Source organism: Phyllopteryx taeniolatus, chromosome 5, assembly GCF_024500385.1.
Source record: "Phyllopteryx taeniolatus isolate TA_2022b chromosome 5, UOR_Ptae_1.2, whole genome shotgun sequence".
NCBI lineage: Eukaryota > Metazoa > Chordata > Actinopteri > Syngnathiformes > Syngnathidae > Phyllopteryx > Phyllopteryx taeniolatus.
In genome coordinates this window covers 30,244,576-30,269,584 of record NC_084506.1, presented here as the reverse complement: position 1 = coordinate 30,269,584, position 25,009 = coordinate 30,244,576, and the positions used below count along the sequence as shown (strand labels likewise).

The following is a 25,009-nucleotide window of genomic DNA, read 5'->3' as shown; positions in this document are numbered from 1 at the left end:
ACATAGCCCCCAAACTATGATCCTTGTTAGGACAGAGCAGAGAGAATATAAAGAACAAACTTTCACCTATTGAGGGTGGGTCAGGAACCCGCGATAAAACAAGTCCACTGTCATTGTGTTACTTTCAATAAACTAAGCACAGCTTTAACAAAAAGCAAAAGGAGTCTCACGTGACAATACTGAAGTGTGTTAATTGAAATACGTCATAGTTAGTTGATAATGGCTAATATTTCCTGAATAAGTAACACTGACTGAAGAAGTTATTGAGTAAAAATCACAAGTTTGGACAGACTTTCCAAAGGGCTAACCTGTAATGATGATTGCCAATATTCAACAGGTTGACGGCTGGTGTCGTTTGGTTCAGAACACAACATGACAACGTGGGATGCTTTGCAGTACGAGCGTCACCAAACACTGACGATGCAGACACAACGTTCGCACAGTACGGCAGCTGCCTGAACAAGTAACGGAACTGGCAGAGCGACGAGCGTGTCATCAGTAGAGTGCGGCTAACGGGCTAATGTTAGCAAACTGCTCGCTAGCAATGCCCGAAGACCCTCGCGAGCGCGACTGTACGACCACCAAAACAACGCGAGCACCCGCTCGACCTTCGCCCTTACGCTTTCAAGCTCAGCGTCATATTTCTGACTCACCGCCTCAACTTAGTTATCACCCTCTCCGCATCACTAACAACGACGCATCCTAAACGCTTGCCCCCGTCTTCTTTACGTTGGTCATATCAAGCCCCTTTTTCTGGCCGACATTTTGTGGTAGCAGCTAGGCTAGCTGCTCCTGGCTAACGGTCACCTGAGCGCTCCGACGGATGACAGCTTGATCGAAGGACATTTTATGGCAAACTAAAACAGTATCACGCGATACGTACATGTACATGCTGCTGCCGTGTAGTTTTTGAACGATGCGGGTTAACCCGCTTAGCATAGCGCGTAAATGCAGTTTACTAGCACTGGAGTCGCTAAGTTACCTCCACTTGCACCGTTTTCGCTCGCTTGTACCCGCTGGGGGGCATTTTCATTCTATGTCCTCCTGCGGCAGGACCCCCCCGCCCCCTCCAAAAAAAACCAAAAACAACTGATAAATCCAGAAACATTCACCTTGGCAAAAACAACGGTCCGTGTGGCGTGCTTCTACACCCCCAAAAACCACCGAAAAGGAAAGGTCCTCCTGGTGTGGCTCCAGAGCAGCAGCAGCCGCCGCACTGCAATGGCAGGCAGGCAGGCAGGCAGTGGATGATGCCTTCCTTCCTTCCTTCCTTTCCACCCCCTCTGCGCGTACACTTCGGCTGCCTTGCCTGCCGCGGTGACAGTGACAGGTTCGCCTGGAACAAACCATTCGGGCCAGTCCACGAGGGGGGGGGGGGGGTGATGCAAGCGGGGATGCAGGGGAGGCTGTCCACAACAGCTGCAGTACACAAAAGCAGTAGCGGCAACAGCAACACATTGCTATGACGACGTCTCCTTTTCGTTTAAAAAAAACCCAACGATGTGGCGCTGCAATGGATGCGGCCGTGAAAAAGTATTGGCCCCCAAATGCTGATATTTTTGCATAGTTTCCCCACTTTAATGTTTAAGCTCATCAAACAAATGTTATCAGACAAACATAACCCAAGTGAACTTAAAATGCTGTTTTTCATTAGTGATTGCATTTATTAAGGAAAAGAAACTATTCAAAGTTACCTGGCCCTGTGTGGAAAAAGTAATTACCCTCCTTGTTAAATCATGAATTGTGGCAATCAAGCTTAACGCTGTTCAATCAAGAAATCACTTTAACAGAACCTGTCCCGATAAAATCAAGTCAGACAAAAATCTAAAAATGCCGCAACAAATTGACACGATCCAAAGAAATTCCAGAACAGTCGAGAAATAAAGTAATTGACATCTATCAGTCTGGAAGGGTTACAAAAGCCATTTCTAAATCTTTAGGATTCCAGCGAACCGTAGCATTGTCCTCACATGGAGAAAACATGGAACAGTGGTGAACCTTCCCAGGAGTGGCCGGCCAACAAAGATTAACCCGAGAGAACGGCAATGACTCATCCTGGAGGCCACGAAGTAACTGAGCACAACTTCTGAAGAACTGCAGGAACTCCCTTGCCTCAGTTAAGGTCAGCTCATGACACAATAATAAAGAAGAGACTGGGCAAAAATGGCAGAGTTCCGAGGCGAAAACCACCGCTGACCTAAAAGAACAAAGGCTCCTCTTACTGTTGCAAAACAACATCTAAATACATGCCAAGACTTTTGGGAGAATATAATATGGACTGACAAGATGAGAGTTAAGCTTTTTGGAAGGTGTGTGTCTTGTCTTTGTAACGCTTTACTCCAAAATTCCACCATTTTCAGTAACGAGCAAAGTAACGCGCTACTTTCTCTGGGAGAGTAATCAGACTACAGTTACATTTGAGTCATCAGCATCTCTCACTAAGTACTGATTTGTGGGTTCTGGAGAATTGAAAAATCCCAGTCCAGCCATTCAGTAGCATTTGACCATTCACACAAACCGCTGATTTCTCAATAAGTGGAAGAAAGCGATTGGGAGCGATTGTTGATTGCACAATGCACAGTGACGGTGCAGTACCATAAAAGTGCAAAGAAATGCACCATTTCGTTATTTTTATTTTCCTTTGTAAAAAAAAAAAATTGTATTTGATTGTTGTTACTTTTTTATTTTACACATTAAGAATACAGTTTTACTGTCGTGCTAAGCGCACAATGCATGGTGGGTTAAACATTCATACCGAAATGCGCGGTCATAAATCGTCATACAATAAGGACTGACTCACTGAAGGACTTACAATACTTCTCTTAAATAATATTTACAATGAAAAGTGAGAACTTTCAACTTCATTGTAGTCCGGACTGTGAACTGGTTTGACGCGAACTGCTAGCCAGCTGCTCTTCCCATATATATGAACAAGAATGACTTCCTTATGACACAACTGCATATAGTACAGTATATGCATCCTTAGGAAGAAAAACGTAATGCCTAAAGAATGTGCTTTACTAAATGTGATAAGCTACATTATATCGTAGTCCCTTCAGAGGAGGGTAAGGCGAGCCGCCTCTCAAAGGCGTAAGTCCTTCAATTAAATAAAGTTTTTTTCACGTATGTTTCCGATGCAGACTAATTTAGAAGTAATTACAAGCTGCGTAAATCCATTTTAAATACATAGAGGATGGATCTAAAATTCACCCTACTGTTGCGGTGCTTAATACAGCTTCCCGTGTCGTGTACAGATTGAATCAATATACAGTGAAATGTAAATTGTGCACTGCACCAAACTTTCCTCTTTAATCTTTGTTGCATGTACTGGAGCGGCGCCTCCAGAAGTACTGTATCCCCTTCTCTGCAGCACCCCCCCCGTTGTGCCTTTATCACTATTGGAGATCGTCACCTCTACCTCTGGCATTAATGAGCATTGGGGGGGGGGGTGATAGCTGCTGAATCTAATGCTGGGGGAGCACAGAGGTCCTGCAATGTTGCTGACGTAAGGAGACTTGCCGGAGACTCCACTGGAGGATAACAAGGAGCGAAGGGTGGGGGTCTCTTGGGGAGAGGAATGCGAGTTGGCCAAGGTCATTACAATTGGATAAACAAAGGAACTCTTATTGATAATCCTGTCGAGAAACAACATAGGATAAACACAAATAATATAATGTCCACGGTACAACGCAATTCATGTCTTTTGGCCTGCACCTTTAAGTAGTTTTAATAGGCACACGTTGGGCCGCTAAGAAGGATAGTGTCCCTGTGCAAGACCAATGGCTCAAAGTGATCATCTGTTATCATGCAGTACGGCTGAAGTATTGGAGCGGAAAGGCCCCCTGGAAATGCACGATAGCAAACTTTTGAGAGTCTACAGCTTTGACGTGAGCTTAACGCTGCTTTATCTTCCACTGTTGAAGCCCTTGAAATACCCTCTGCTAAAGCTACAGCAGTGTTTGCCTCACTGGCTCTGACAGCACAGAGGGACTTTCACATGCCGTGCAGCACAACAATGGTAGCCTCTCTCTTCAACACCGTTCAGATCTGAACCCAATCTTGCAGGGCCGAATCGCATGATGGAAAAAGAGCAAATTAGAAATTCTCAGCATGTTGGCTTTTTGAAAGCACTGCCCCTGATGGTGAATGTGTCACCTCTCAGCTGCAAATGTCAAGAAAACGGCACCGCTAAGCAAATATTGGTGTGGCTACCTACAGTGTGAGCTTTAATGGGTGCAGCTATCAAATAACATGGCTGTTCTTAAACATACCACTGAAATAAATGCATTTGTCCATTTGTAGCATAGTAGTAAAGACGAAAGATAACACAAGCCTTCGGAGTACAGTATATCAATGTAACCCCATGAAGGTGGGCACTGGCCCGAGTTCAGCAGTGTTTTTCCATGATTTCTCTGTTGTCCTTGCTCAGTATCTGACCTCTTTGCATGAAAATTACCCTGGAGGCTTGACACGCAGCCTGTAACTTCAAGACAGAAATTCTTTCCTCAAGCCTTCATAATGCATCCCACGCTGAGAAACAGACAAGGGTCCAAGATCTAGGAAGCATAAGCTACCTTGTAAAGTCAGCAGTAAAAAAAAAAAAAAAAAGCACTTATCAAACAGTGCCTGTGTGGGTAAGAAGATGAACCGTGCCCTTGGTGTTGAGGACGAACAGCTGTAAAAATGCAGCAGAAACACATCTTCAATTTGGTGGCCTGCAGCCTTTTCATCATTCTAAGTCCATCAAATATTGGATTTACAAGCGTTTCAGCGTCTCACACACCAAAAATGAAATACACCTTTCGATAACGTTTAGATTAGAATACAGCTGCACAATTAATACCCTTTTCTTGATATACCGGGAGAACATGTTAAATTGGATTATGACACAATGAGTATTGTGTTGTCAACTAATTTACTGATTTTGGGGGATTTTCAAAGCTATAATAATAATAATTGACATGCTCAGTTACCGCGGCACTTACTTGTGTTTGGTTTTATTGTTATATATTTAGGACCTGGGCTGCAAGTGTTTTTTATGCCCAAATTTCTGTAATTATGAATTTACAACTGTGTTAGCACTGGTTACAAGAGGAACTGAGGAAGTAAGGATTCAATACATAATTGTGTTACCAAATGTGATTCACAGTTGATCATACTAAATAATGTCTGGTAAAGGTCATGTAAAGCGAACACTATTAAAAAAAAACAAACGAAATGACAAAGCACAAATCCAGATTTACTGACGAAGGCATTTCAAAGCTAAATCCAGAAGCAATGCGCTTGGAGAACACACACAATTTCAGTATTTTCTGAGATGAGACCCATAATCTCCCCCCCCCCCCCCCACCCCCCGTGAAAGCAATAGCTGAGAGCTCAGACTGATCAGGTGACTCTGGATAACCTCACATCGCCAGCCGGAGTATCATGTGACACCAGGCTCTGCTGTGAGCGCAGACATCCCAAATAAATCTCTGGGGATCCAACCGCAGCCTCATGTACAGTAGCAAAGAAGCAATCACCCAAAGTATGTTGATCCTCGCTAAGCTAATAAAGACGAACAATTCCAATCAGTTAATGTCAATGCATGTGTGGCAGCGAGGTCTTCAGAAAGCGTATGAAAGTGTTGCATTGAGTTGTTTTGATTCGGAACACATCAACAACCGACGCGCCACTGAGCGCAGCATTCGACATGACGCTCAATTCCTTGGGGGAGTAACACAAGCAACAATTGAATTGGGATTTAAGTGACAGCAATAAATGTTGACGGAAGGTTTATTATATACTGTATATTCAATGACTCTGAGACCCTCGTCGTATAAAACCAAGGAAGACTCACTGGGAAGACTCCAAAAAAGCTAGTGTTTTTAAACAGCACTGCGATGGCCGCGATGTTGACGACTGCTTAAATTGTGAATAAAGTGGCTTTGATTTGATTATTTATTCTTGTTTCCGTGGGAAATGCCTCACTTTGGGGATAAAGACGGATCAGCAGTATTGTGGCAGGCGGTGGTGAGTAATAAGGATAGTAAAGCAGAAGAAAAGACAAATGTACAGCAGGAAGAAGGAACAATGAGTTGGCAAAAAAATGGACACTTACTAATAATTTATGAATCCAAAATCCAACCGGTGCAATATTCCTGCCCAGAACCTATAGTAGAAATTCCTCTTTCTTGACACTTTACACCCATTTTATTGAAAATGAATTACATCCTGCTTAACGTCATGCGAAATGTAATACTGTAACCCAAATGCTTCAAAATAACCTCGTTTTCTATATGACATCCCCTGTGCCATTTGGACATCTGTGTGTGCTCCTGTGCATCTAGCAAGTAAAACTCTGCCCTCTGCAGGTCTTCCGCTGATATTTAAACTGGGCTTGGGGGCCTGCCCATCCATGTCAAGCCCTGCAAGAGAAAATGTATATGAAGATAGACTGATGGGAAATCAAGCATGAAGCAGAGTGAAGGGGATGTGCGTGACTTCAACACGGTTCACAATGAAGGCTGTGTGAACCAATGCAGGGAGACTTAGCAAGGAGTCGGGCTCCCTTACCCGCAGGTCTGCCGGGATGGAAGTTCCTGACTCCAAACAGCATATGGTTGCCTCCCTGGGCATCAATACACATGACCACATGTCCAGCGACACACGCTGCATGATGCACGCACTCAGTAGCAACAAACCAGACATGCTGGAAAACGCACAGCATGAACAGACCTCCACACACACACACACACACACACACACACACACACACACACAAACACACACCCTTCTTCCATTCATTGAGATGAAGATGTAAGACATTACAAAAAAAGAAAAAAAATGGTATTATCTGTTTGGGTCATTTGAAGCACAAATTGTGCTCTATTGTCACAGAGTAAATATGACATTTGTGTGAGAATAGATTTGGATGCAACCATAACAAAAACATAAAATAAATAAATAAATAAAACCTGTGTCTGCCCTGCGATTGGCTGGCGACCAGTTCAGGGTGTACCCCAGCTCTCGCCCGAAGATAGCTGGGATAGGCTCCAGCACGCCCGCGACCCTAGTGAGGATAAGCGGTATGGAAAATGAATGAATGAATCTATATGTGTCCTTATTCTCATTACCTTCTTCCTTGGCTGGGATAATAAGTTCCAAATATGGTTTCTGGCCAAATAAATCGCTGCTGTCCTCTTGCTGCAAGCTTTGCTATTTTAAAGACACTTTCTATCCTAGTCGACAAAGTAAAACTGAAAAACAGTAAATCTGAAAGAAAATGTTTTTTTTTTTTTTTTTTTTTTTTAAATCTGATGATGGCCTTTTGCAAAGTACAGCATTATACATCATATTCTTAAGAATATGAGCCTTTAAACTATTGAGTTTGCTTTTATGACATTATATGACATTTATATTTAATTTAATAGATTGGTTGTCAAGCAAACGGAAAATGTTTTCGCTTGTGAGTTCTTTATTTCACTACAGTGAAGAAGAGTTCATGTCATGGTGATCAATCAACACACACAGTGTAATCTACAGAGCAACTCTCACTGAGAGCATCAAGTGCGGTGATTGATTAGGTTGTCTTAGGATAATCGTCCAAGTGCTTCATTTTTCATGCTTGACTTGCCCACCATGGCCACCATCTTCATTCCCCAAAACATTACATCATCCAGCTTCTCGTCCTTCACTTGACCCCACACTTGAGTGATCAAACAAGAGGGAAATAACATCAACGAGCACTTATTGAAAATCCCAAATCATAACAAGAGGTTGTTGTGAGACATAAATAGACCCCTGCTTGTGGAGGCAACGGAACATATTACGTGATGTTGGTTTAGTGCTACATTTTCACCAATCTGTGGCTGCTGATGGCGCTTACTGTCCAGCTCTGCCTTGTTGTTATAAATCATCCGTGTAAGGCAATACAGTTGTTGGGATTTATGTGGTTTCTTGTCTTCTTTCATATAATGATTTGTTGTACATGAGGAACACAATCCTGACCATAAAAAAACAATTGAGAAGCACGCATTTTTCTCCAATCTCCCCCTGACAAGGGAAGGGTCCTCCTGTTATAATCCTCCTGCTTAATCCTTCAAGGAATAAACGGAGATTCCTGTCCTGGGGGGAAAGAGTTTCAGAAATAATCTGAAATTTCTACATTTATTCAATAATTCAAAGTAACTCATTGGCTGTGCAATAACTATTTAAGCAGTCTACGTACAAGGAAAGCGACATCAAGTCTGACATATGACTCCTTAGAGTCCAGGTGTGTGAGGGCAGAGTGGAGGGCAGTGGAGACGGCATCATTGGTTGACCGGTTGGATGCAAACTGGAAGGGGTCCGGGGGGGAGCGAGGACTTTATGCGGTGCATGACTAGCCGCTCGAAGCACTTCATCAGGACAGGAGTGAGCGCTACCGGTCGGTAACCATTGGGGCAGGAGGGAGACGACTTCTTCGGTACCGGAATGATGGTGGTGGCTTTGAAGCGCGTGGGGACAACACCCTGACTCAAGGAGGTGTAAAAGATCTCCGTGAAGACATCTGTGAGCTCAGCTGCACAGTTCCTCAGAACACGACCAGGTATGTTATCTGGGCCCGGGGCTTTTCGTGCGTCGATCCTGTCGAGGGATCTTTTCACGCTGCCAGGTCAGTGTCAGCACTCGGTCATCAGGAGGGGGTGGAGTCTTGTGCGCAGGGGTGCTGTTGTGTGCCTCAAGGTGAGCAAAGAAGTCATTTAGCTCATTTAGCAGGGAGGTGGAGCTGTCGCAGGTCTGTGGTGAGGATCTATAGTCCGTAATGGTCTGAATATCACGCCACATACCCCTGGTGTCACTGCTGTCACTGAAGCGGTGGGCGATCTTCCTGGAGTGATGCCACGGGACAGATTGGCCCTGGCTGTCCTTAGGCCCTCCTCATGCCTAGATCTTAAAGCCGCGTTGCGGACCTTCAGTAGTCTGTAGACCTCCCCCGACAGCCGTGGCTTCTGATTAGCACGGACAGTGATGGACTTAGTGATGGTGACATCATCCATGCACTTGCTGATGCAGGCAGTAACAGTCTCTGTGTACTCCTGAATGCCTGTGATGGAGTTGTAGGTGGCAACCTGTTTGAACATGGTCCAGTTTGTGGTGGCAAAACAGTCTTGAAGTGCCTCAAGTACCTGTTTCCTAACTGGTTGGGAGACTTTAACCAGTGGTCTGTAAGATGGCTTTAGGTGGGTTCTGAATAAATTAATACGATTTCATTTGGGAAAAAAACATTTTTTAATTCAGGTTTTAAATGCAGGTCAGTACTTTGATAGAGTTTAGGCCAGCAGAGAAGGGCTTGTTGGCCCTGACCGACGACAACCGTCTCGCGATCGATGCGAACTAGAACTAGCAGACATTCCAACAGCTTCTTCCCTCTTGCAATCAACTTCTTAAACAGCTAGCCTACAATTCCATTGCAACATGCTGCCAATTTTATTTGTCTTGAGTTTGTTGTCACATTTCTGTCGGGCCAATTATACATTACTCGTGCACTCAGTGTAGTAGTCTCGCCACGCTGCACTACAGTGTTCCCTCGCCACGTTTTGCGGCTTCAGTGCTTTGCAAGGCGCGTGACTGGTTCCCGGCGCGACATTGACCAATGAGAGCACGAGTGGATTTATCCCGCGAGCTGATTGGCTGCGCATCATCGCAGCCTCACCCAGCATCTTCCCTTGTTGTGTCTCGCCAGCCTCGTCCACGCTGTTGACTGTCTCGCATACTGTATCTTAGTGTTGTGTTCGTGCTAACTTTTTTTGATTAGTTAAGCCCTTACAATGCCGCCTAAGCGCTGTGCCCCCTGCGAAAGCTTCCTCCGGGGCCCCCAAGAGGAAGAAGATGATGACCATCAGCGAAAAAGTGCAACTTTTAGATATGATAAAAGAGGGCAGAAGTGATGCATCTGTGGCACACTATTATGGCGTGAATGAATCTACAGTGCGGTACATAAAGAAAGGTGAAGTTTGCAGTTTTCAAACTGCTAGCAAGATTTGAATGTAGCCTCACTTCAGTCTCCCACCACTTTTATGATTCAATCTGTATAAATATTGGAATATATAATGTAAAGCGAGAAAAACAACTGCTGCCGATGGGGCCTATCCATCGAGCCACCCTTGCATTAACCTCTTGCATAATCCAAATTGCATGTAAAGGTAAGAGTGCCATAAAGTCAACATATTGCGACAGGATGGATGGTATTGTATGAACACGGAGCGCCTCCGGTGACCTGCCATATGTCCCATTGGAGGACACACAATGGACAGGCCTTGCCCCTGAGTCGTCGCCTCCAGAAACGTGCGCAACATCTGCCGTCCCCTCCGAGCAGCCTGTGTTATCAAACACGCAACCTTTGCATGCATCACGGATGGCCAACTCTGCCTATTTTTTTTTTCTTTTTTCTTTTTTTGAACATACAGACCCTCCAACCATCCCTTTGTGTTCATGGAAAAAAAAACAAACGCATCCATTCTGTGACGCTTCTTACGCAACAGTCCTGCTTCACCTAGAGACAATCATGTGCTCCTCCAATCACAGAATCTTCCCTTGCCCCCTCCCTCTCTCCCACCTTTCAATAAGGCCTCCTACTGATAAATCTCTCACTCCCACCCCGCCGGTGCTCCCAGCTCCTCCACCTCGCTTTCCACAGTCCTCGTGCATGGCGTGTCTCACTAAGGTTCGCCCTCATGCATCTTCATCACATGGGACAACCTCGCTCCGACAGGCCCTGAATATGCAGATTGGCTCGTTCAGCTGCAGCCGCACTCCCCGCAAATGCATTTGCAGCACTTTCTGACTCTGACTGAGAGGCGAATTGATGCTTACACTGGGCCTTTTTTTTTTGCTGGTAATTTAAAAGGGGATTGCTTCATCTGACCATTGCAGCGATGATGAATTTACAGGAGGGGGGTTGGGCCAGGCATGAGTAACAAAAGACCACGACAAAGTTCAAATATACGGTGCTACCTTGAGATACGACTTTACGAGATAGAGCCTTCTTTTGGACGATTTTTTTTTTTGCTTTGACTTGACAGCAAAAACCTTAGATATGAGTGCTATAACGTGGCAGTGAACTCAACTCACTTCACAACAAGCAACAGTTTGGCACATAGTAAACATCTCTTCAAAAAAGAGGCTTAAGCTACTTAATGCCACTCCCAGTTGAAGTTTATTGTCAAACTAAACAAACAAAGAGAATTACTTTTTAATTTTGAATTTAAAACAACCACATAACTTTGCCTGAGGAAAGTCTGTGAGGTTAATGCTAGCAAACGATGCAAAACGCCATAGACGGACTGACGGACAGCATCGATGTGGTGTTTATATTTGAATGAATGAATGAATGAATGATCCATCCATTCTCTGAACCGCTTATCCTCACTGAGTCACTTTCATGTTATTGCTATATATTGTTTTCTAAAGTGCAATATTATATTATAGTGCTATTTTCCTTTTGAAACACAAACTACTATTTTTGTTGTTGTTTGATGAGGCTGGAATAGATGTATAATTATTAATTAAAAGTCATTCATAACCATTCATTTCAATGTGGAAAGAGGATTTGAGATACGAGTGTTTTGAGTTAGTTTTGAGCACGGTGACAGAATGAATTCAACGCACATCTCAAGGCATCACTATCACTACTAATCCTGATGTGTCATCCATTCAATTGCCCTGTTAATCTTTTCAGATGATCTCTGCAACTCAGAGAATCATAACAAAAAATATGTAAGAGAAAAAAATCAGTAATGTAAATTCTCTAGCGACTCATGGGGAATTGGACGAAAGTCGTCATATTCCAGAAATAAGCATAGAACAATTTAGATGCATTTCCCTCAAGCACAGTTGTAAAATGTCGAAATTGGCCACATAACTGCGAATACAAAGGCTTCTGGTGCATAAATGACGGTGGTTTCCCTCTCTGGTGTTTTTTTCTGCAGCCACAGCATTAAAATCTGATTTAAGCGCTCAGTGAACAGGCGCGCCGCCTGCCAACGCCAATGACAGCGGGAGTGGGCCAAGTGCCCAAAATCCTCTTCTGACTAGCAAGAAACAAAACTCATAATAAAAAGATAGCGATCGATCGATGAAGTATTCAACTACCACATGATTATTTGGTGCTTGCTGATAGTTTGGTACCCGCATTGATTCGCGCCTCACATTCCCAAACAAAACATTCGCCAGCCTAATTCAAAACACTCCAGCGGGTCGGCTTCAGGTCTGTGTTGTGACAGGAAGCAATGAAGACTGCTTGTCAAGCTCAGCATCCTGCAGTCTCATCACTCGCTGTGAGGCGGGACCGCTTCTTCCATCAGCTGCATTTGAGTTTGGGAACATCAGCAGCTTTTCTTCTAAGTGTGCACGCACACACAGACACGCGCGCACGCACACGCACACACAGAGCCAGTACTGAGAAATAAACAGAAGAAAGAAAAAAAATGGTTTCTCAACCATTGTGTTCAAATATCTGTTGCTTCAAGTTTTTTTTTTTTTTTTTTTTATAAATCGCGACCATCGAAGCTAACCATTTTGCGTTAGCGTTAAACTAGCAGACTTCAAGACAGTTACTGTTATGTTGTCTTAAATAGACTCAGTGTATTTTTTTTGTTTAGTGTTTAGTTTGACAAACTTCAAGTGGGAGTGATAATAAACAGCTTGAAGCGTCTTTTTGGATGAATTATTTACTATTTGCCCAACTGCTGAGTTCATTTTGTTTTTCAGATTTCCAGTGCTGTTAATACTTCCACTGTTTTTAATAAATCAACATGTCAGATTTAAGCTCTGGCGCCGTTAACACACACATCACACCACCACTCGGCTTTACAGGGAAGGGACGATAAACATTCAAAGTGGTATTACAAATACTGTAACATTTTTTCAAAGCACAATCTCTCCAAACACAGTTTTTTTTTTTTTTTTTGCTGAATACTGGTTTTAATCTTTTTATCTTACAGTCATTGAAATCCCCAAAGGCCTCAACACTATTGCTGACCAATGCTGATATCAATAATTCAAGCAGCTCCGTTTTTTTCTCCTTCTTTTTTTATGTACTTTAATGAGGTGGAGCATTGAGCGGAATTCACTGTTGGTGGAGTTGCAACCCCAAATTGCCCCCCACCCCCCACCCCCTGAGGCTTACACCTTTCACCATCTATGCTTCCATCTGGCAAAAAAACAAGGAAGTACATTGACATCTAGATTAAAACACTTTGTATCTATTTAAATGTTAAACAATGTTGTGTGCATGTTGACCAGCACGGTCCGCTGGGACAAAACAAAACAAAGAAACGTCAATATGTATTTGAAATCCTCGCAGACTAAAACATAAAATGTAGAGTGTTACAATTGTTTGTTTGGACACAATGTTTTTGGGGAAACATTTGATAGCACAATATATAATCACTAATTTAAAAATGTGTAGGTCTATTTAGAGTGCACTGCCTAATGTTTCTACCATCACAATTAGTGTCCAGTTTTCTGTTCTATGGGTGCAAAGACTTGGACTTTTATAGTGGAGTGTGTTAAATTAAAGATAAGTAGTGGGTGCAATAATTTTGACTTTTACTACCCATAAAAAAACCAAATGATTTTTAGTATGCCGCCATACTTGAAGAATGTAGCTGTAGCGGTTTCTTTTACACTTTTGTTAGAAAGTGTTGCCATGGAAATACGGCAACTGGTAGCACAGGTGATGCTGTTACGCCAGTAAAGATCAAATCTTCGGATAGAGTTGATAGCAACAACTCAGTTTGGTACCGAAAAATATTCCTGTGTGTTTCTGTCATGATCCTTTTAATTTGGGAATTGTAGCTTCAAACACAAAACTAGAGATCAATGAGGTCAAGAATGTTTGATACATTTAACTGCAAATTACACAAAAATGATTAGTATTTTTGGTATTGTATTTAATATTGCTCTAGTACCAACCCCTACAACAGGGTTTGCCAAACATTTACATATTATATCATGTCTATAATAATATAGCAGTATCAAAATATAGCAATATATACGTCCATATTTACGGATTTATTTGAATGTAATTAACCCATCCCTCCATTTTTTTTTTTTTTTTTTTTACCGGTTCTAGGTGAGTTTGCGCGAGAGGCAGGGTACACTGTGAACCCTGAAATACAACATATACAAACTAATGATAAAATATAAATACACCATAAATACATTTGGGTCAGCCCACTCTAAAGTTTCCATGTCAGCAATGCAAAAAAAAAAACAACCTCCCAAACAGAATACTTTTTATGTTGCAGTTAATGTGATTTGTTCTATTTCAATCCAAGTGGCGACAAGATGTTGAATTCCTTTCTTGTAGTTGAGATAGATGAGTTTTAAAAGTGCAGCTTAGTTTACTTACATTGCCGTCCAGGAGGTCGATGCTGTCCAGGCTCTTGCTCCTGTGAATTCGGCCCTTAATGCGGCGCAGCGACGGCTTGCCCTGAACGGTGCTCACAGAGGAGGCGGCTGTGACAGAGCCAGCGGTCGGGCTGGGGTGTATCCTGAGGTCGGCGGGACAAATAAAAACAACAGCCCTCCATCAGAGCACGACAAAAGCAATCCAGTACATTTGTATCACAGCAGGACAAGTAGCTTTAAGGCTCAAGAAAGAGAAGAACAACACAGCGGGGACATTCTCGCTTGTCCAAAGGCCACGGTTCTCCCCCCCCCCCCCCCTACTGGTTAAACTGACATTTAAAATAAATCTATAGCTGGATTTAATGTCACAATAGGTTTCCCTGTCAGAAAACACTGTAGCTTCACACACAGAGGGCAACAGCACCTCAGTTAACCGAACTGAAGCTGCGTCACGGTCAGAAGACTGTAGTGGTACACTTGGTTGGCCCGTCATCAATATTCTCAGAAAATGTTTTGCCCTTCCAAAACGACCTTCTCCTCAAATCGAGAGCAGCGCTGCAGGAGACCCCTCGCCTTGCTCCAAACCTTCGGACCGCTCTTTTTGCCGACTGCACCTGCCAGGCACTTAATTACTTCTGCCAAGGACAACGGAAGACATTACGATACAAACAATCTGGCTCCAGAATTTAAAAAAAAAAAAAAAAAATGGTACGGTCGTCCTCCTCGAACCAGGAGGAGGCCTTCTTCCCTTTTGGCCTCTTCTTTTTTTTCCCCACCTTATCCTCAGTTTGAGCACGATGCAAGTTAAGAAAAGAGGAAAACTATTTTGTTTGTCGAGAAGTTCTTTTTCCCGTTGTGCCAAGTTATCAAAAAGGGTGTTGTATATAATTGAAAATAAACATTACTTTTGACTTTTGTGCCTACTCTAAGTACATTTTAGCTTTTATTTAAGTGCAGGAGTACTTCTACTGTTTTTTCTTTTCTTTTTTAACTTCCCACGTATCTGTGCTCAGGTACAGAGCGAGACACTCCTCTCTACCTTAGATTCTAATTGTAGGTTATGGTGAATATTATATGTGAGTGACTGAAGACCAGTCCAGGTCCAGCCAGGTTAGCCTCTTCATATGGCTTGAAAATATGCGGCGGCGGACCTTTTCAATTGCAATGTGATGTCTGTTGTTTGACTCATTCACCGGACCGTTTAGCTCCTTACAGGAAGGTACGTCTGTACCTTCATCACCGCACGGAACAGCATGAACACAACAAAGGTTGCTTCAATACAGAACGAGATAGTCCAACAGCATCGACATTCTCCGCTCAACAAAAATGAGGCTGCTGAAAACATGCTGCCGATGAACATGCGCAACAACAAGCGCCGATAGCCCAACAGAAACAGTGCGCGCCAGGTTTACACGACGCACAACGAAAATAAAAAAGCTATCAGTGTCATAATATCCATTAGTGACTTCTGCACAAGGCCCAGAGAAGCTTGCAGGAGTTGAAGACTCAGCAAGAGAAATTATAAGGGAAAGGAATTAATAGAGATGGCGCAAAGACAACATCGCTTTCCCTTTTCTCATTAATTCAATATTGCCTGGAGGCAGATAAGGTGCTTACTGGATGGAAAAGCAGTTGTGCAGTCAAATACAGTCGACCTAAGACCGTTCTCCGAAACAAAATTGCAAACATTAGCAGTGAGAAAAAGCTGCTGGAGCCGTCCTGTGCATTCACAAACTCCTTTTCTCGATGTTGATTTGGAACATAGATTTCAGCCGAAACGCTTGAGGCCACAAAAGAAGCAGAATGTTACATAGTTCAACAACTGGCTCCACTCAGATGTAATGTGCCAGGGAAAGACTCTCCATCGTCATTTGATTAACTCTTCTTTATCAAAAACCTGGAGCTAATTATTTCCACGGGTTACAACAGAGTGCATAAAAATGTGACATTTATGCTCCCTTAGCTACATTTTGAACTACAGGGTGATCGAAAAGTAATTTAAGTACTTGTAATTTATTTCTGAACTATAATTCTTACAAGAAATGAACATGAGAAGAAAGTATATTGCATGGAGTTTGAGTTACAATTCGATACGGGCGCTAGCATTAGCCACTAGTTTCTCAAGTTGAACCGCATTAACTGATTTCACGAGGGACTCTTCCCGTATTCGCCCTTCAAGTTCTTCCAAGGTCGTTGGTTTGCTAGAATAGACTTGCTCCTTTAATCATGGAACATACACAGAAAAATGAAGACAAATATTACAACATATGAATACATTATTAAGTATTTTAAAATAGGGAGTTACCATTCAATCACCCTGTATATCCTATGATGAGGGTAAAAAAAAAGATGACAACATTATGGAAAAATAGATAGATAGATATTGGATTTGAGAACATTTTGCATCATTATAGGTAGAAGATTGCGATCAAACATCATATGTTAGTTGGTATATGCAGTATATCAATCCTTTTTGCCAATTAAGTCATTTGAGAAACACTCACCCCCTTGCCACACTTTGTAATATCACTTAAAGCCCGCTAACGTTCCATCAACAAAATGTATCGTACTGCTAAGTATAATTCCTGGATCTGCGCTGCAATTTGGGCGCCTTCAAAATGTGACGGCGTCCTCCATTAGTCACGCTCTGCCCCATTAGGTTTTCTAAAAAAAACAAAAAATAAATTCAAGCTGCCAGCTAGTTTTTGTATAATCCTGCTGACAGTCAGACAAACAAAGTGAAGGAAATGCTAAATCTAATCTCTTTGGCGGAGGTAATTAGTTATTTTAATATAGCTTAATATCTTTCCACTGTGATGTAATGTAAGTGGGATTTAATGTCTGTGATGTTGTAACCAAAAATCAGTCAGTGGGGCTTTTGCAAAAAAAATAGGATTTTTTAAATTTTGTTATTTTTCTTAGGTGCACGACACAGGACATTTAAACACTCACACCAGAATGCTGGACAAAAAGTACTTGGAAACCTCCAGAGTCTTACAATGTGAGTTTGCTTAATTCCCCGCAACGACCACTGCATATTCTTCTGCTCTTTTCTTGATCACGCTTTCAGAAAAGCGTCACGAAAAGCCCCAAAAGGCCAAAGAAAGGCGGTCTATCGAGGTGCACTGATGCTTCACGAGAAGTGCCGATGTCGCATACGATGACGTTAAACTGCAAAAAACACAGACACATATCTACGTGAACTTCCCAATTTAGCTCACTGATAGCGCGTCAATTATTAATTAAGCTTCATGCCGGTTACGCGTTCAATTGAAAAGACAATACAGCAAAAGACAACGAGGAAACTGTTTTTGGAACCATGAAATAATGTGATTGTGAGTACAGATAATGAGTGCAAAGTGGGCTTATGTGAAAATACTGAACAAAAATACCAATGCTAGTAACTAGTGAGTAAAAAATAAAATACGAATGTGCAAATTCAGATATTGCTGAATAATATTACTTCATGTAAAACATAATAAATCAAATCTTTGTAAAATAAATGAAGGCAAAGGCAGCTCCAAGAAATGGTCTTATACTACAGCATATTGTTTCTACTTGTTAAACCGCACAATACTGTAGGCTCACTAGGCAGATTACAAAAACAGGAACAAGGCTTGACTGGGTATAAAAAGTATACACACCCCTGTTCAAATGCCAGGGTTTTGCGTGCTAAAAGAATTTTGACCAAGATAAATTATTTTAAAACTTTTTCTACCATTATTGTGACAGAGAATTTGTACAACTCAACCGATTGAGTTTTGTATCTTCTTGAGAGCGAAGGTGAAAATAAACAACTGAAATAAACTTGAATGTGATTGCCTTGGACTTGACGTTTAACTTGCCAGGTCACCATTGCAAAAGAGATAAATAAAGCTTGAAAAAAAACCAAAAACAAAAACATCTGGTTGCTCTAGGACACACTCCCATTTATAACTGCCATGTGGCTGTGTTCAGAAATGACCGATTACATTCAAACTCATGTTCAGTGGTCCACACACACCTGCCACCAGTTACATTTGTAAGTGAAAAACAACAACAACAACAACACATGTATAGCGCCTTACAGAAACATTATTTGCTTTATCCACTAAAATGACTGAATGCAGAAGCTGTCTGCTGACCAGACTTATTGATAGCGTGTGTGTGTGTTTTGTGTGAGAGAGAGAGAGAGAGAGAGAGAGAGAGAGAGAGAGAGAGATAACAGAACGTTTCGCAATGAGTTTTCTCAAGTTAGAAGTGGGCTTAAATATTCAAGTTTGGGCAGTGACAAAACTACGCTGCATATTGTAGCTGTTGTTTTTCGTAGCCAGTAATGTAAACACGAGTCGCGCGCGGCTGTCACGGCTCACTTTGATTGGCCCGCGAAAGCCCAATAGAAGACTTTGTGTGTGGACATGAGACTTTCTTTCTGTCGTCTGAACGGTGAACTTGAGTCAAACATCACTGTGGTAATCACTTGTGGATTGGAGTAAACGGCGCCCGATGCGGAAGTCGGAAAGACATTTCTCAAAATAGATCGCGCGCGCAGTTAAAATAAATGAAAGTGGTATGTAGATTACGATAACGGAGTAAAAGTACCGTTTCTTCTTAACATAAATACCCAAGTAAAAGTAAAAAGGATGCTACATTAAAACTACTCTGACAAGTACAATGTATCCAAAATGTTATGTAGTGTGTTACTACCCACCTCTGCTTATAAGTTGCACATGCCGTATATGACTTCTTCCCCCAACGCTGTCAAAAAGTACTTGATATTAGGAGGGTACACCGCACAATATACGCTCGCCTTGGCCCTCGGATCATGGCTGCTTTAGAGTCTCAGTCCTTCTCCGCAGCTCATGAGAACAAAGAAGAATCCGGTTCAAAAGAAACCCAATCGATAAGGAGACCTGTTATGGCCTCCGCTGTCCATCTTAGAGTGTGGTGATGTCGAGTGCTAATAAAGTTAAGCGTGCGCCTGATGCTGTTACAAAGAAGGCAGGGACACACTTGGCATTAATCAGCTGCAGGACACGCTGCAGCCTCTCCGTTGCCCCTCCGTCAGTCGGCCTGCGGGAGCAATCGGGCGCGATCAGTTCGGGCAATGACGGCTTCTGCTTAATCAGCAGGTCAATAGGCAATTTTACGCTTCATTCCACCCATCTTGGCCACTGCTCATATAACAATTTGCTGAGCGCGCTTGCCTTATGAAAGTGGTGCACACGCGAGCGTAGCTAAAAGTTCACGCTACACTCTTCGTTGGTGAGGCAGATGTTAAAAATAAAGGCAAACGTTACATAAATGCATGCGACTTGTTGTATTATCCCTGCAGGCCTGCAACAGAGTGTAAAGTTCATTTAGTCAGGTTAATGCTAATCTTTGGCTGTATGCAGGGGGGAGGGAATCTGGTTTTAAGACTGCAGGCAAGAGGAACATCTGTTTGCAAAGACTAATCCTAATATAGCGAGCTGCAGCTATTCAGTCTTTATCAAAGGCAAGCAGACTCGGGCCTCCGCTAATTTCGGCAGAGCACATGGCGCACGCACACACATAAACACGGCATCGGGGCAGAGGGACGTGTAAATCTCAGCGCCGCACGCTGAGAGATGAGCGGGGACAGGAAGCGGCGGTGACCATTTGACCGGGGAATAAGGCAGAATTAATGCGGAAATTATGGAAAGGCTTCAAAATGGGATCTGATAATATGAAGCGGCAGTTTCTTCATTAAAAATCTTGCGTGTCAGTGATGTCGCATCGTGCTCTTACAATTCATTCAGATCATGAATGACATAATGACTCCCTCTGAATATTAGCTCGGGAGTCTCAGTTTGCATTTACTTTTTACATGATTTATTAATGCAGTACATATTTCCAATTGCAAAACTTGAAACACAGAGTTGATGCCTAAAGTGCTGTATTGATCTAAAAGGAAAAAGTAACCAATACGATTTGTGCGTCCAAAATATGAGCATGCCCATGGATTATTAACGTTAGAATAGACCATCAAATATGAATTACAAAAAAAATACATTTCGTACATTAATCCCATTTTAGTCTTTTTATCAAAGATTATTTACTGTGCCCTGTTTATCATACGGTGGACGACTGGTTAGCACACCTGCCTCACAGTTCTGAGGACCCGGGTTGAAATCCGGCCTTGCCTGTGCGCCGTTTGCACGTTACTCCTCGTCCCTGCGAAGGGTCTCCCCTATGTCCGAAAAACATGCACGGTGGGTTAATTAAAGACTTTAAATTGCCCCGAGGTGTGAATGTGAGTGTGGATGGTTGTTTGTTTATATGCGCCCTGCGATTGGCTGGCGACCAGTTCAGGGTGTACCCTGCCTCTCGCCCAGTCAGCTGAGATAGGCTCCAGCGCACCCGCGAGCGACCCCAGTGAGGATAAGCAGTACGGACGATGAATGCATGATTGAATGTTTATCATATATACATATATATAGTAGTACACGGCGGCTTCATTGAGCGTTTATGAAACATGATGTCACCACGCGCTGCTCGACCTGCAATCAGTCCCAGTTGTATATCAGAGAGCATATTCAGAGTAGAAAACGTAGAATAGAACAATAGTGACAAATAGTTTTTTTTTTTTATTGAACATCTCTTCCCCCAGCAGCCAAGCCAACACAAGCGCATGGCTGGGATTCAGGCAGCAAGTGTGGATGTCCTTTTTTGTACAAAAATGTCTGCCTCACACAGTCAGACCCTGCTTTCACTCACAACCTGACAAAACGACTAACTAAATAAACAGTGCTGCACTACTGTTGGAATGAGGGGTCTTATGGCAGAAAGTGTCGGAACACTTGTAGTATTAGCAGTGTTCATTTTAGAGCGGTATTTGTTTTTGTTTTTGCACAGACCATGTCCAATCCATTTAGATCGCAGCCAGGTCTTGTCAACAAGATCAAGTGGAGAGACTTGACAAGATTGACTTTGCAGGAGTGGAGACTTTGACTCGCTACTTACTGACCCAATGCATGGGCATTGTTTCAACCAGATGTTACGCAATGCATTCATATGCACGTCTTTTTACAAATACCTTTTTCTAAGCGTGCTTTATAAAATGTTTAAGACGGGAGATGAGAATTGGCGTTGACTATGGAACGTGGGTGCATGATAACGTCAACTTGATCCTCAAGGAAGGCACCAATTATGCAGTCACTATGAGCACAAGTATTAGTACTGCCACGATTATGCAGATGCGAGCAGCATGAAGGTGAACTCAACAGTGGAGTAACGCCCCCTGTTTGTGTGGCTTAGGGGGAGTCCGACTGCGGATAGCGAATATTTGTGAATAATTGGCGCGCCTCTGAAAGTCAAGGTAATTGCCTGTATTAACACATTCACTGCCATTGACGGCTTTAGAAGTCAAATATCCATGTTAACTGGGAAGGCTGGCAGTGAATGAGTTAATAGTCTAGCCCCTAAATATACCGCTAACTATGATCCCTACACCACCATGCATTTGTGCAAATTTGGGGCGAGCACATATGGAGAAACAATATGGTTAACTGATTTCCAAAGGAGTTAACGTGTGTTACAGTACGAGAGAAAAATAGTATATAGCCGAGAACTGCCTTTGACAAACTTTGGGCCCTGACTCAAAACGGCTCCTGGATAAATTTTATTGGGCCCACCAGGGATTAGAATGACTGCAATAATAAATAAATAAATAAATAAATACAGACTATAGCCTGTATTTGCAAATGACTTTTTGATTCATGTGTGTCTGTTATGTTCTTTATGATGAATATATATGGCATTGTTATATTATGCCAAACAGAAACCACATTTCTAATTCGGGTCAACTGAAATTCTTCTTCTTTTTCTTCTTCTACTTCTTATTAGTATCAGCATGTACTTTTTTCAACAGTGTAATCTCCGCTTTTAGAACAATGCAGATCTTATTTGCTGCTGTCATTGAGTCCTCTGACTAAATCTTTTAAACTATTAACAATTTGCAGTGTAGCTGTAGCTTTCCAAGCTCCAACCAGCGTCACTCTTGAGTGCATTTTCAGAATACAAAACAATTCAGGATATTAACTGAGTAGAGATCTCTTGAAAGAGGCAACATCCCCATCCAAAATCCATTATTAGGGGTGGTTAAGTGCAGGGGTGACCTGCCATGCATATTGTTTTGAAAATTCCCTTGAAAACATGACCTTGACACAAATGAATGCACACACAGCATGTGGTGTGACACAAAGCAAAAGTGTGGTGGAAAGAGATGGAAACCACACACGTCGCCCACAAAGAAGGATGTCACAATAGATCAAGGAGACTGACCACAATGATGGGATGGTATGAGGAGTCCCTGTTTCTACAAAGTATCAGTACTGTACTAAAATAGCTCATTATTCTTTTAACGCTACAAAACCCCATTACTTTCATGACACCTGATAGAACGTTGGCACGTCCTCTCTCCGTAACAAATCTTCAATCTAACGAGATCAGAGCTCGCTGTGGCGCTCGCATGAATAATTCAGGCCAATGCGCCCGGGTTCCCTAAAATAAAATCAGATACTTGAAAGTCAGATGTGTGAATCATCACAAACAATAACAGGGAGACGTTGAAAGCTTTCTGAGAAAACTCTCATCTTGTCCCCAGGCAGCAGTTGATATAAGACAAGGAATATGATTAGGCAATAAGATGAAAAGCTACCAGTGATCAGAATCAGAATAGCACCCTCGACTCCGGTGATGCCACCAGTTTGTGTTTGTGGGAGACATTTACTACACGAATGATTGTATCGGGTTACTGTCATGGGTTTATCACGTTACGCAACTGTGCACTTAGAATAACTTCTTTTCGAGACGTATGAAGCTGTTTAATAGGCCTGTGTGAGGATGCAGAAGTGAATATGTTTGTTTATTTTCATAGTCACAATAAAAAAAAAAACAACGGCTTAACATGCTTATATTTGAGTTCAAACATGATATCAAAACGTGGCATGGTGGACGACTGGTGAGCACATCTGCCTCTAAGTTCTGAGGACCCGGGTTCAATCCCCGGCCCCGCCTGTGTGGAGTTTGCATGTTCTCCCCGTGCCTGTCTGGGTTTTCTCCGGTTTCCTCCCACATCCCAAAAACATGTGTGGTAGGTTGACATGCAAACTCCACATAGGTGAGGCCGGATTTTAACCCGGGTCCTCAGAACTGTGAGGCGGATGTGCTAACCAGTCGTCCACCCTGCCGCCCCGAAGGTGGATATATTTAAAAACTATTGAATTCAATTTTAAAACAAATGATCCTTGGCGGAGGTAACAAATCTCCAGTTCCTATACCGGGACCGAACAATATCCAATATCATATCAATAATCGATAACTAGCCATGGCTTGACACACCAGTGAGATTTACTAATTATGTTTGCATAGGTTTTGTTAGTATGCAAAAGCATATTTCCTTGCAAATTGTGGAGGGTTGGGTCATAGGGCAAAGAAGAAGCCATCTAATTAAGGTGTGGATCCAGGATTTCTTTCAACATTGCAGTATTGGGCCTTTTTTGACAGTGTCCGTAATTTCTTAGTGAATAATGCATGACTATTGATGTCACAATGAGGCATATTTAAGAGGTGGACATCAAGCAAGTTGTACAATTGGGTGCTCATCCAAATTAGGATAGTTATAAGCTACGGTGGAGGTGAGGTGCGTGCTGTACCGAATACCTTTGGAATTCAGTTATTGTGGAGTAGACGTACACTGCATCAAATCAACACCTGTGACGCTGTCAATTAACAATTAGCTTTGTAAAGACATTTTTTTTTTTTTTGCACAGCTCCTGTAATGGATCTCACTAATTTGTGCAGGTGTACCTATTGAAGTGTTTACGTAGGAAATCCAATTGAACCATCAATGGAGACCGCTGCTGACCTTATTATTGGACCCTGACTTTGATGCTACACATAGAGAATCACTAGACTGTGATACCTAATGAAGTGACTGATGAGTGGATTTGCACTTTGTACAGCAAGTCCTTGTCATTATGGTTACTCTATCCCCTTCATGCATTGTGGTTCAGTTTGCCTCTGACACACGCTGTTGCCAAGCATTTGCAAGCACCACCTGCTATTCGAGTTCCATGGAGCCAACTCCTGATTAAGCATCTTTGATTTTGAACAACACGATAATCTGTCGGTAATTAAGCAGACTATGCCACACAGCCATTCCAGAATTGGTACTACATCTCGTGAGGGGAAGGAGGAAATGTGTGCGTTCCTTTTAAATAAACACAAGGCCAGAGCAGGAGGAGGGAGCGAGAGGTAGGTGACCACTGCAGTTTGGTGTAATGAGAATACAAAGTGGTGGCAAGACAAGACACAAACATGCTGAGAGCACAGAGGACATGTTTAATGGTGTGTGTACACGAGGGAATTAAAAGAACACAGTGCCATATTTCATGCTTTATGTTCTTTTGTTATAATGAGGAGACGCACAAGGAGAGGAAAGGATGGATGAACGCTTTTCATTCACATTGAAGCACGTGAGGTTTGGGACAATGACATCACGCTAGCTCAGTGATTCCCGACCAGTGTGCAGGGAACATTAGTGGGCGACAGGAAATTAATCAATTTCACTTAATTCAGGGATGTCCAAAGTTTTTTCCAGTGAGGGACACATACAAAAAAATAAATAAAA

The 25,009-nt window shown here is 42.5% G+C and overlaps 1 protein-coding gene across 13 annotated transcripts in view; it reads right to left on the bottom strand.

Annotated features, from left to right (window-relative positions):
- Window positions 1-25,009, bottom strand: part of tjp1b (tight junction protein 1b) — a 79,911-nt gene that overhangs the window by 42,360 nt on the left and 12,542 nt on the right. For 12 of the 13 annotated variants that reach the window (XM_061774747.1, XM_061774749.1, XM_061774750.1 and 9 more), the window contains one exon: window positions 14,378-14,519. In XM_061774747.1, coding sequence (XP_061630731.1) covers window positions 14,378-14,519 — 142 coding nt within the window. Of the gene's footprint in view, window positions 1-1,112; window positions 2,178-14,377; window positions 14,520-25,009 lie in introns of those variants that run through there. The other variant, XM_061774757.1, reaches the window with a different exon arrangement.